This window comes from Bufo bufo, chromosome 1 (assembly GCF_905171765.1).
Source record: "Bufo bufo chromosome 1, aBufBuf1.1, whole genome shotgun sequence".
Taxonomy (NCBI): domain Eukaryota; kingdom Metazoa; phylum Chordata; class Amphibia; order Anura; family Bufonidae; genus Bufo; species Bufo bufo.
The window spans coordinates 10,056,704-10,069,482 of NC_053389.1; the positions used below are offsets into that span (position 1 = coordinate 10,056,704).

A 12,779-nucleotide genomic window follows, 5' to 3' on the forward strand; every position below is an offset into this window, starting at 1 on the left:
AATCAATTACAAATTGTGATCAATACAATAAGAACAACTCCAGAGCTGCACTCACTATTCTTCAGCGTCCTAATGCTGCTCAGCATCTGGTGGAAACACTTCTGGCTGCAGATCCTTGTGCCGTTACTGGAAGATTGTAGCTCTGAAGGCTGCAGGATCTGAATGCAGCTTTGGATTACAAGGTCGTAAGTCAGAAGAAGCACTAGAACCATATCAGCACATCCGGTCCAAAGAGGACTGGCTTATCTGGACCATAGAAGGTCACCATCACCTCTTCCACCTGCAGCCAGTTCTACGAGTCACTTACACTTGATCGATCCTTGGTTGCACAGGTCTCCTGGGCAGCACTTCGAGACACTATACCATTCGACTCCTGAAGACATGTTGTACGTTGCCTGACACAACAGTGGAGTGGTTGCACAGGATTTTTCGACCATCGGATAAAAGTTTTTACCTACAACAAAAAAATTCCAGGTGAGATGGAGGATCCAACATGAAACACTGGCCGGTGAAACTGTCCAGCCCAGGAACACCTCGAATGGTTGGCAGGCTGCGGTTGTCTTCTTCTCTGGGTGACATGGAGCTATGTACACAGATTTGGTGGCAGTTGGTGGTAGGTTCTGCTGTACACCAGACTGCCCCTCCAGACAACACAGACTTGTTTTAGGTCCCACTCACTTAGGTAGGAGGTAACATGAGAAGATCTCGCCAGTGGAGAACATCTAGAAGGACAGGTAAAGGGTGAAGGGCCGGGAACAACAGAGGGAGGTCTGGAGAGATGAGGTGCAGCACGAGGAGGGTTAATCAGAGCATAATAAAAATACATTACCAATCATCGTAACTGTCAAGATGGTGAGGCAGCTGGTGACCGACGGGTCGCACGTCTTATTGGTCGGCTCTGCGCAGGCGTCTCCAGTGTAGTTCCTACAAGTCTGACAAACCAGACATGACCCTGTGGTATAAAGGGCAGAAGGTCACTTCTAGATCACATCTTCTACTCCATAGACAGTAAGGACACATTCACACGACGGTCACGTGGCGTCTGACGCGACTGCAGTCATTGGGGCTGTTCATATGAATAGCAGCACCTGCATGCAAGTTGGGGGGGGAATTATTATTTTTTTATGCAAAATTACTGCCGTGGGGGACATTATTAATGTTGCTTTGATTGTGACTAGAGTAGAAGAAATTATGTCACTTAAAATTTGGACAATATATGATGTAAATAAGGGGCGTCAGTCCTTAGCAGGGACTTTTTGGCCAGTGGCTCCCCACTCCAGTACAGTGGAAGGAATTAGGTCGACACCAGAAATAACTTGGAACAACAAGCTTCATGGTTACAGTTATCATCAGAGGCAACCGGCTTAGTGGTTACAGAACGCTCAGAGGAGGCAGCCGGCTTAGTGGTTACAGAAAGCTCAGAGGAGGCAGCTGGCTTAGTGGTTACAGAACGCTCAGAGGAGGCAGCTGACTTAGTGTTTACAGACCGCTCAGAGGAGGCAGCTGGCTTAGCGGTTACAGAATGCTCAGAGGAGGCAGCTGGCTTAATGGTTACAGAACGCTCAGAGGAGGCAGCTGGCTTAGGGGTTACAGAACGCTCAGAGGAGGCAGCTGACTTAGTGGTTACAGACCGCTCAGAGAAGGCAGCTGGCTTAGTGGTTACAGAACGCTCAGAGGATGCAGCTGGCTTAGGAGTTACAGAACGCTCAGAGGAGGCAGCTGATTTAGTGGTTACAGACCGCTCAGAGGAGGCAGCTGGCTTAGTAGTTACAGAACGCTCAGAGGAGGCAGGTGGCTTAGTGGTTACAGAACGCTCAGAGGAGGCAGATGGCTTAGAGGTTACAGAACGCTCAGAGGAGGTAGCTGACTTAGTGGTTATAGAATGCTCAGAGGAGGCAGCTGGCTTAGAGGTTACAGAACCCTCAGAGGAGACAGCTGGATTAGTGGTTACAGAATGCTCAGAGGAGGCAGCTGGGTAGTGGTTACAGAATGCTCAGAGAAGGCAGCTGGCTTAGTGCTTACAGAACGCTCAGAGGAGGCAGCTGGCTTAGTGTTTACAGAACGCTCAGAGGAGGCAGTTGGCTTAGCGGTTACAGAATGCTCAGAGGAGGCAGCTGGCTAAGAGGTTACAGAACGCTCAGAGAAGAAAGCTGGCTTAGTGGTTACAGAACGCTTAGAGGAGGCAGCTGGCTTAGCGGTTACAGAATGCTCAGAGGAGGCAGCTGGCTAAGCGGTTACAGAACGCTCAGAGAAGGCAGCTGGCTTAGCGGTTACAGAACGCTCAGAGAAGGCAGCTGGCTTAGCGGTTACAGAATGCTCAGAGGAGGCAGCTGGCTAAGCGGTTACAGAACGCTCAGAGAAGGCAGCTGACTTAGTGGTTACAGAATGCTCAGAGGAGGCAGCTGGCTTAGAGGTTACAGAAAGCTCAGAGGAGGCAGCTGGCTTAGTGGTTACAGAACGCTCAGAGGAGGCAGCTGGCTTAGTGGTTACAGAACGCTCAGAGGAGGCAGCTGGCTTAGCGGTTGCAGAACGGAGAGAGAAGGCAGCTGGCTTAGCGGTTACAGAACGCTCAGAAAAGACAGCTGGCTTAGCAATTACAGAACGCTTAGAGGATTCAGCTGGCTTAGTGGTTACAGAATGCTTAGAGGATGCAGCTGGCTTAGTGGTTACAGAACTTTCAGAGGAGGCAGCTGGCTTATCGGTTACAGAAAGCTCAGAGGAGGCAGCTGGCTTAGCAGTTACAGAACGCTGAGAGAAGACAGCTGGCTTAGTGGTTCCTGAACCCTAAGAGTATGCAGCTGGCTTAGAGGTTACAAAACGCTCAGAGGAGGCAGCTGGCTTAGCGGTTACAAAACACTCAGAGGAGGCAACTGGCTTAGTGGTTACAGAACCCTCATAGGAGACAGCTGGCTTAGTGGTTACAGAATGTTTAGAAGAGGCAGCTGGCTTAGTGGTTACAGAACCCTCATAGGAGACAGCTGGCTTAGTGGTTACAGAAGGTTTAGAAGAGGCAGCTGGCTTAGTGGTTACAGAACGCTCAGAGAAAGCAGCTGGCTTAGTGTTTACAAAATTCTCAGAGGAGACAGCTGGCTTAGTGGTTACAGAACGCTCAGAGGAGGCAGCTGGCTTAGAGGTTACAGAATCATCAGAGGAGACAGCTGGATTAGTGGTTACAGAATGCTCAGAGGAGGCAGCTGGCTTAGTGGTTACAGAATGCTCAGAGAAGGCAGTTGGCTTAGAGGTTACAGAAACCTCAGAGGAGGCAGCTGGCTTAGTGGTTACAGAACGCTCAGAGGAGGCAGCTGGCTTAGTGTTTACAGAACGCTCAGAGGAGGCATCTGGCTTAGCAGTTACAGAACGCTCAGAGGAGGCAGCTGGCATAGCGGTTACAGAATGCTCAGAGGAGGCAGCTGGCTAAGAGGTTAAAGAACGCTCAGAAAAGGCAGCTGGCTTAGTGGTTACAAAACGCTCAGAGGAGGCAGCTGTCTTAGAGGTTACAGAAAGCTCAGAGGAGGCAGCTGGCTTAGTGGTTACAGAATGCTCAGAGGAGGCAGCTGGCTAAGCGTTTACAGAACGCTCAGAGAAGGCAGCTGGCTTAGCGGTAACAGAACGCTCAGAGAAGGCAGCTGGCTTAGCGGTTACAGAATGCTCAGAGGAGGCAGCTGGCTAAGCGGTTACAGAACGCTCAGAGAAGGCAGCTGGCTTAGTGTTTACAGAACGCTCAGAGGAGGCAGCTGGTTTAGAGGTTACAGAAAGCTCAGAGGAGGCAGCTGGCTTAGTGGTTACAGAACGCTCAGAGGAGGCAGCTGGCTTAGTGTTTACAAAACGCTCAGAGGAGGCAGCTGGCTTAGCGGTTGCAGAACGCTTAGAGAAGGCAGCTGGCTTAGCAGTTACAGAACGGAGAGAGAAGGCAGCTGGCTTAGCGGTTACAGAACGCTCAGAAAAGGCAGCTGGCTTAGCAATTACATAAAACGCTCAGAGGAGTCAGCTGGCTTAGTGGTTACAGAATGCTCAGAGGAGGCAGCTGGCTTAGTGGTTACAGAACGTTCAGAGAAGGCAGCTGGCTTATCGTTTACAGAATGTTTAGAGGAGGCAGCTGGCTTAGTGGTTACAGAACGCTCAGAGAAGGCAGCTGGCTTAGTGGTTCCTGAACGCTCAGAGGATGCAGCTGGCTTAGCGGTTATAGAACGCTCAGAGGAGGCAGCTGGCTTAGCGATTACAGAACACTCAGAGGAGGCAGCTGGCTTAGTGGTTACAGAATGCTCAGAGGAGGCAGCTGGCTTAGTGTTTACAAAACGCTCAGAGGAGGCAGCTGGCTTGGCGGTTGCAGAACGCTCAGAAAAGGCAGCTGGCTTAGCAATTAAAGAACGCTCAGAGGATTCAGCTGGCTTAGTGGTTACAGAATGCTCAGAGGAGGCAGCTGGGTTAGTGGTTACAGAACTTTCAGAGGAGGCAGCTGGCTTATCGGTTACAGAATGCTCAGAGGAGGCAGCTGGCTTAGCAGTTACAGAACGCTGAGAGAAGACAGCTGGCTTAGTGGTTCCTGAACGCTCAGAGTATGCAGCTGGCTTAGAGGTTACAGAACGCTCAGAGGAGGCAGCTGGCTTAGCGGTTACAAAACACTCAGAGGAGGCAACTGGCTTAGTGGTTACAGAACCCTCATAGGAGACAGCTGGCTTAGTGGTTACAGAACGTTTAGAAGAGGCAGCTGGCTTAGTGGTTACAGAACCCTCATAGGAGACAGCTGGCTTAGTGGTTACAGAATGCTCAGAAGAGGCAGCTGGCTTAGAGGTTAAAGAACGCTCAGAAAAGGCAGCTGGCTTAGTGGTTACAAAATGCTCAGAGGAGGCAGCTGTCTTAGAGGTTACAGAAAGCTCAGAGGAGGCAGCTGGCTTAGTGGTTACAGAATGCTCAGAGGAGGCAGCTGGCTAAGCGTTTACAGAACGCTCAGAGAAGGCAGCTGGCTTAGCGGTAACAGAACGCTCAGAGAAGGCAGCTGGCTTAGCGGTTACAGAATGCTCAGAGGAGGCAGCTGGCTAAGCGGTTACAGAACGCTCAGAGAAGGCAGCTGGCTTAGTGTTTACAGAACGCTCAGAGGAGGCAGCTGGTTTAGAGGTTACAGAAAGCTCAGAGGAGGCAGCTGGCTTAGTGGTTACAGAACGCTCAGAGGAGGCAGCTGGCTTAGTGTTTACAAAACGCTCAGAGGAGGCAGCTGGCTTAGCGGTTGCAGAACGCTTAGAGAAGGCAGCTGGCTTAGCAGTTACAGAACGGAGAGAGAAGGCAGCTGGCTTAGCGGTTACAGAACGCTCAGAAAAGGCAGCTGGCTTAGCAATTACATAAAACGCTCAGAGGAGTCAGCTGGCTTAGTGGTTACAGAATGCTCAGAGGAGGCAGCTGGCTTAGTGGTTACAGAACGTTCAGAGAAGGCAGCTGGCTTATCGTTTACAGAATGTTTAGAGGAGGCAGCTGGCTTAGTGGTTACAGAACGCTCAGAGAAGGCAGCTGGCTTAGTGGTTCCTGAACGCTCAGAGGATGCAGCTGGCTTAGCGGTTATAGAACGCTCAGAGGAGGCAGCTGGCTTAGCGATTACAGAACACTCAGAGGAGGCAGCTGGCTTAGTGGTTACAGAATGCTCAGAGGAGGCAGCTGGCTTAGTGTTTACAAAACGCTCAGAGGAGGCAGCTGGCTTGGCGGTTGCAGAACGCTCAGAAAAGGCAGCTGGCTTAGCAATTAAAGAACGCTCAGAGGATTCAGCTGGCTTAGTGGTTACAGAATGCTCAGAGGAGGCAGCTGGGTTAGTGGTTACAGAACTTTCAGAGGAGGCAGCTGGCTTATCGGTTACAGAATGCTCAGAGGAGGCAGCTGGCTTAGCAGTTACAGAACGCTGAGAGAAGACAGCTGGCTTAGTGGTTCCTGAACGCTCAGAGTATGCAGCTGGCTTAGAGGTTACAGAACGCTCAGAGGAGGCAGCTGGCTTAGCGGTTACAAAACACTCAGAGGAGGCAACTGGCTTAGTGGTTACAGAACCCTCATAGGAGACAGCTGGCTTAGTGGTTACAGAACGTTTAGAAGAGGCAGCTGGCTTAGTGGTTACAGAACCCTCATAGGAGACAGCTGGCTTAGTGGTTACAGAACGTTTAGAAGAGGCAGCTGGCTTAGTGGTTACAGAACGCTCAGAGGAGGCAGCTGGCTTAGAGGTTACAGAATCATCAGAGGAGACAGCTGGATTAGTGGTTACAGAATGCTCAGAGGAGGCAGCTGGCTTAGTGGTTACAGAATGCTCAGAGAAGGCAGCTGGCTCAGAGGTTACAGAAACCTCAGAGGAGGCAGCTGGCATAGTGGTTACAGAACGCTCAGAGGAGGCAGCTGGCTTAGTGTTTACAGAACGCTCAGAGGAGGCAGCTGGCTTATCAGTTACAGAACGCTCAGAGGAGGCAGCTGGCTTAGCGGTTACAGAATGCTCAGAGGAGGCAGCTGGCTAAGAGGTTAAAGAACGCTCAGAGAAGGCAGCTGGCTTAGTGGTTACAAAACGCTCAGAGGAGGCAGCTGTCTTAGAGGTTACAGAAAGCTCAGAGGAGGCAGCTGGCTTAGTGGTTACAGAATGCTCAGAGGAGGCAGCTGGCTAAGCGGTTACAGAACGCTCAGAGAAGGCAGCTGGCTTAGCGGTTACAGAACGCTCAGAGAAGGCAGCTGGCTTAGCGGTTACAGAATGCTCAGAGGAGGCAGCTGGCTAAGCGGTTACAGAACGCTCAGAGAAGGCAGCTGGCTTAGTGGTTACAGAACGCTCAGAGGAGGCAGCTGGCTTAGTGGTTACAGAACGCTCAGAGAAGGCAGCTGGCTTAGTGGTTCCTGAACGCTCAGAGGATGCAGCTGGCTTAGCTTTTATAGAACGCTCAGAGGAGGCAGCTGGCTTAGCGGTTACAGAACACTTAGAGGAGGCAGCTGGCTTAGTGGTTACAGAACCCTCAGAGGAGACAGCTGGCTTAGTTGTTACAGAACGCTCAGAAGAGGCAGCTGGCTTAGCGGTTATAGAACGCTCAGAGGAGGCAGCTGGCTTAGCGGTTACAGAACACTTAGAGGAGGCAGCTGGCTTAGTGGTTACAGAACCCTCAGAGGAGACAGCTGGCTTAGTTGTTACAGAACGCTCAGAAGAGGCAGCTGGCTTAGTGGTTACAGAACGCTCAGAGGAAGTAGCTGGCTTAGTGTTAACAAAATGCTCAGAGGAGGCAGCTGGCTTAGAGGTTACAGAAAGCTCATAGGAGGCAGCTGGCTTTGTAGTTACAGAACTCTCAGGGGAGGCAGCTGTCTTAGTGTTTACAAAAGGCTCAGATGAGGCAGCTGGCTTAGCGGTTACAGAACGCTTAGAGAAGGCAGCTGGCTTAGCAGTTACAGAACGGAGAGAGAAGGCAGCTGGCTTAGCGGTTACAGAACGCTCAGAGAAGGCAGCTGGCTTAGCAATTACAGAACGCTCAGAGGAGTCAGCTGGCTTAGTGGTTACAGAACCCTCAGAGGAGACAGCTGGCTTAGTTGTTACAGAACGCTCAGAGAAGGCAGCTGACTTAGTGGTTACAGAACGCTCAGAGGAGGCAGCTGGTTTAGAGGTTACAGAAAGCTCAGAGGAGGCAGCTGGCTTAGCAGTTACAGAACGGAGAGAGAAGGCAGCTGGCTTAGTGGTTACAGAACGTTTAGAAGAGGCAGCTGGCTTAGTGGTTACAGAACCCTCATAGGAGACAGCTGGCTTAGTGGTTACAGAACGTTTAGAAGAGGCAGCTGGCTTAGTGGTTACAGAACGCTCAGAGGAGGCAGCTGGCTTAGAGGTTACAGAATCATCAGAGGAGACAGCTGGATTAGTGGTTACAGAATGCTCAGAGGAGGCAGCTGGCTTAGTGGTTACAGAATGCTCAGAGAAGGCAGCTGGCTCAGAGGTTACAGAAACCTCAGAGGAGGCAGCTGGCTTAGTGGTTACAGAACGCTCAGAGGAGGCAGCTGGCTTAGTGTTTACAGAACGCTCAGAGGAGGCAGCTGGCTTATCAGTTACAGAACGCTCAGAGGAGGCAGCTGGCTTAGCGGTTACAGAATGCCCAGAGGAGGCAGCTGGCTAAGAGGTTAAAGAACGCTCAGAGAAGGCAGCTGGCTTAGTGGTTACAAAACGCTCAGAGGAGGCAGCTGTCTTAGAGGTTACAGAAAGCTCAGAGGAGGCAGCTGGCTTAGTGGTTACAGAATGCTCAGAGGAGGCAGCTGGCTAAGCGGTTACAGAACGCTCAGAGAAGGCAGCTGGCTTAGCGGTTACAGAACGCTCAGAGAAGGCAGCTGGCTTAGCGGTTACAGAATGCTCAGAGGAGGCAGCTGGCTAAGCGGTTACAGAACGCTCAGAGAAGGCAGCTGGCTTAGTGGTTACAGAACGCTCAGAGGAGGCAGCTGGCTTAGTGGTTACAGAACGCTCAGAGAAGGCAGCTGGCTTAGTGGTTCCTGAACGCTCAGAGGATGCAGCTGGCTTAGCTTTTATAGAACGCTCAGAGGAGGCAGCTGGCTTAGCGGTTACAGAACACTTAGAGGAGGCAGCTGGCTTAGTGGTTACAGAACCCTCAGAGGAGACAGCTGGCTTAGTTGTTACAGAACGCTCAGAAGAGGCAGCTGGCTTAGCGGTTATAGAACGCTCAGAGGAGGCAGCTGGCTTAGCGGTTACAGAACACTTAGAGGAGGCACCTGGCTTAGTGGTTACAGAACCCTCAGAGGAGACAGCTGGCTTAGTTGTTACAGAACGCTCAGAAGAGGCAGCTGGCTTAGTGGTTACAGAACGCTCAGAGGAAGTAGCTGGCTTAGTGTTAACAAAATGCTCAGAGGAGGCAGCTGGCTTAGAGGTTACAGAAAGCTCATAGGAGGCAGCTGGCTTTGTAGTTACAGAACTCTCAGGGGAGGCAGCTGTCTTAGTGTTTACAAAAGGCTCAGATGAGGCAGCTGGCTTAGCGGTTACAGAACGCTTAGAGAAGGCAGCTGGCTTAGCAGTTACAGAACGGAGAGAGAAGGCAGCTGGCTTAGCGGTTACAGAACGCTCAGAGAAGGCAGCTGGCTTAGCAATTACAGAACGCTCAGAGGAGTCAGCTGGCTTAGTGGTTACAGAACCCTCAGAGGAGACAGCTGGCTTAGTTTTTACAGAACGCTCAGAGAAGGCAGCTGACTTAGTGGTTACAGAACGCTCAGAGGAGGCAGCTGGTTTAGAGGTTACAGAAAGCTCAGAGGAGGCAGCTGGCTTAGCAGTTACAGAACGGAGAGAGAAGGCAGCTGGCTTAGCGGTTACAGAACGCTCAGAAAAGGCAGCTGGCTTAGCAATTACAGAACGCTCAGAGGATTCAGCTGGCTTAGTGGTTACAGAATGCTCAGAGGAGGCAGCTGGCTTAGTGGTTACAGAACTTTCAGAGGAGGCAGCTGGCTTATCGATTATAGAATGCTCAGAGGAGGCAGCTGGCTTAGCAGGTACAGAACGCTGAGAGAAGACAGCTGGCTTAGTGGTTCCTGAACGCTCAGAGTATGCAGCTGGCTTAGAGGTTACAGAACGCTCAGAGGAAGCAGCTGGCTTAGCGGTTACAAAACACTCAGAGGAGGCAACTGGCTTAGTGGTTACAGAACCCTCATAGGAGACAGCTGGCTTAGTGGTTACAGAACGTTTAGAAGAGGCAGCTGGCTTAGTGGTTACAGAACCCTCATAGGAGACAGCTGGCTTAGTGGTTACAGAACGTTTAGAAGAGGCAGCTGGCTTAGTGGTTATAGAACGCTCAGAGAAAGCAGCTGGCTTAGTGTTTACAAAATTCTCAGAGGAGACAGCTGGCTTAGTGGTTACAGAACGCTCAGAGGAGGCAGCTGGCTTAGAGGTTACAGAATCATCAGAGGAGACAGCTGGATTAGTGGTTACAGAATGCTCAGAGGAGGCAGCTGGCTTAGTGGTTACAGAATGCTCAGAGAAGGCAGCTGGCTTAGAGGTTACAGAAACCTCAGAGGAGGCAGCTGGCTTAGTGGTTACAGAACTCTCAGAGGAGGCAGCTGGCTTAGCAGTTACAGAACGCTCAGAGGAGGCAGCTGGCTTAGCGGTTACAGAATGCTCAGAGGAGGCAGCTGGCTAAGAGGTTAAAGAAAGCTCAGAGAAGGCAGCTGGCTTAGTGGTTACAAAACGCTCAGAGGAGGCAGCTGTCTTAGAGGTTACAGAAAGCTCAGAGGAGGCAGCTGGCTTAGTGGTTACAGAATGCTCAGAGGAGGCAGCTGGCTTAGCGGTTACAGAACGCTCAGAGAAGGCAGCTGGCTTAGCGGTTACAGAACGCTCAGAGAAGGCAGCTGGCTTAGCGGTTACAGAACGCTCAGAAAAGGCAGCTGGCTTAGCAATTACAGAACGCTCAGAGGAGTCAGCTGGCTTAGTGGTTACAGAATGCTCAAAGGAGGCAGCTGGCTTAGTGGTTACAGAATGTTCAGAGAAGGCAGTTGGCTTATCGGTTACAGAATGCTCAGAGGAGGCAGCTGGCTTAGTGGTTACAGAACCCTCAGAGGAGACAGCTGGCTTAGTTGTTACAGAACGCTCAGAAGAGGCAGCTGGCTTAGTGGTTACAGAACGCTCAGAGGAAGTAGCTGGCTTAGTGTTAACAAAATGCTCAGAGGAGGCAGCTGGCTTATCGGTTACAGAATGCTCAGAGGAGGCAGCTGGCTTAGTGGTTACAGAACGCTCAGAGAAGGCAGCTGGCTTAGTGGTTCCTGAATGCTCAGAGGATGCAGCTGGCTTAGCGGTTACAGAACGCTCAGAGGAGGCAGCTGGCTTAGCGGTTACAGAACGGTCAGAAAAGGCAGCTGGCTTAGCGGTTACAGAACGCTCAGAGAAGGCAGCTGTCTTAGCGGTTACAGAACGCTCAGAGGAGTTAGCTGGCTTAGTTGTTACCGAATACTCACAGGAGGCAGCTGGCTTAGTGGTTACAAAACGTTTAGAGCAGGCAGCTGGCTTAGCGGTTACAGAATGCTCAGAGGAGGCAGCTGGCTTAGTGGTTACAGAACGCTCAGAGAAGGCAGCTGGCTTAGTGGTTCCTGAATGCTCAGAGGATGCAGCTGGCTTAGCGTTTACAGAACGCTCAGAGGAGGCAGCTGGCTAAGCGGTTACTAAACACTCAGAGGAGGCAGCTGGCTTAGTGGTTACAGAACCCTCATAGAAGACAGCTGGCTTAGTGGTTACAGAACGCTCAGAAGAGGCAGCTGGCTTAGTGGTTACAGAATGCTCAGAGAAAGCAGCTGGCTTAGTGTTTACAAAATTCTCAGAGTAGACAGCTGGCTTAGTGGTTACAGAATGCTCAGAGGAGGCAGCTGGCTTAGAGGTTACAGAACCATCAGAAGAGACAGCTGGATTAGTGGTTACAGAATGCTCAGAGGAGGCAGCTGGCTTAGTGGTTACAGAATGCTCAGAGAAGGCAGCTGGCTTAGAGGTTACAGAAAGCTCAGAGGAGGCAGCTGGCTTAATGGTTACAGAACGCTCAGAGGAGGCAGCTGGCTTAGTGATTACAGAACGCTCAGAGGAGGCAGCTGGCTTAGAGGGTACAGAAAGCTCAGACGAGGCAGCTGGCTTAGTGGTTGCAGTACGCCCAGAGGAGTCAGCTGTCTTAGTGTTTACAAAACGCTCAGAGGAGGCAGCTGGCTTAGCGGTTACAGAATGCTCAGAGAAGGCAGCTGGCTTAGCAATTACAGAACGCTCAGAGGAGTCAGCTAGCTTAGTGGTTACAGAATGCTCAGAGGAGGCAGCTGGCTTAGTGGTTACAGAACGTTCAGAGGAGGCAGCTGGCTTATCGGTTACAGAATGCTCAGAGAAGGCAGTCTGCTTACTGGTTACAGAACACTCAGAGAAAGCAGCTGGCTTAGTGGTTCCTGAACGCTCAGAGGATGCAGCTGGCTTAGCGGTTACAGAACGCTCAGAGGAGGCAGCTGGCTTAGCGGTTTTTGAACACTCAGAGGAGGCAGCTGGCTTAGCGGTTACAGAACGGTCAGAGAAGGCAGCTGGCTTAGCAGGTACAGAACGTTTAGAGAAGGCAGCTGGCTTAGCGGTTACAGAACGCTCAGAGGTGTCAGCTGGCTTAGTGCTTACCGAATGCTCAGAGGAGGCAGCTGGCTTAGTGGTTACAGAACGTTCAGAGGAGGCAGCTGGCTTAGCGGTTACAGAATCCTCAGAGGAGGCAGCTGGCTTAGTGGTTACAGAACGCTCAGAGAAGGCAGCTGGCTTAGTGGTTCCTGAACGCTCAGAGGATGCAGCTGGCTTAGCGTTTACAGAACGCTCAGAGGAGGCAGCTGGCTAAGCGGTTACAAAACACTCAGAGGAGGCAGCTGGCTTAGTGGTTACAGAACCCTTATAGGAGACAGCTGGCTTAGTGGTTACAGAACGTTTAGAAGAGGCAGCTGGCTTAGTGGTTACAGAACGCTCAGAGAAAGCAGCCGGCTTAGTGTTTACAAAATGCTCAGAGGAGACAGCTGGCTTAGTGGTTACAGAATGCTCAGAGGAGGCAGCTGGCTTAAAGGTTACAGAACCATCAGAGGAGACAGCTGGATTAGTGGTTACAGAATGCTCAGAGGAGGTAGCTGGCTAAGTGGTTACAGAACGCTCAGAGGAGGCAGCTGGCTTAGTGTTTACAGAAGGCTCAGAGGAGGCAGCTGGCTTAGCGGTTACAGAACGCTCAGAGGAGGCAGCTGCCTTAGCGGTTACAGAATGCTCAGAGGAGGCAGCTGGCAAAGAGGTTAAAGAACGCTCAGAGAAGGCAGCTGGC

The 12,779-nt window shown here is 51.3% G+C and overlaps 1 protein-coding gene across 1 annotated transcript in view; it reads right to left on the minus strand.

Annotated features, from left to right (window-relative positions):
• The window catches only part of LOC120991434 (phospholipase A2 inhibitor and Ly6/PLAUR domain-containing protein-like), a 29,847-nt gene that overhangs the window by 4,335 nt on the left and 12,733 nt on the right, over positions 1 to 12,779 (minus strand). The window contains exons 2-3 of the mRNA XM_040420254.1: positions 830 to 952; positions 308 to 454 (exon numbers count right to left, since the gene is read on the minus strand). Of these exons, the coding sequence (XP_040276188.1) occupies positions 308 to 454; positions 830 to 952 (270 nt within the window). The remainder of the gene's footprint in view (positions 1 to 307; positions 455 to 829; positions 953 to 12,779) is intronic.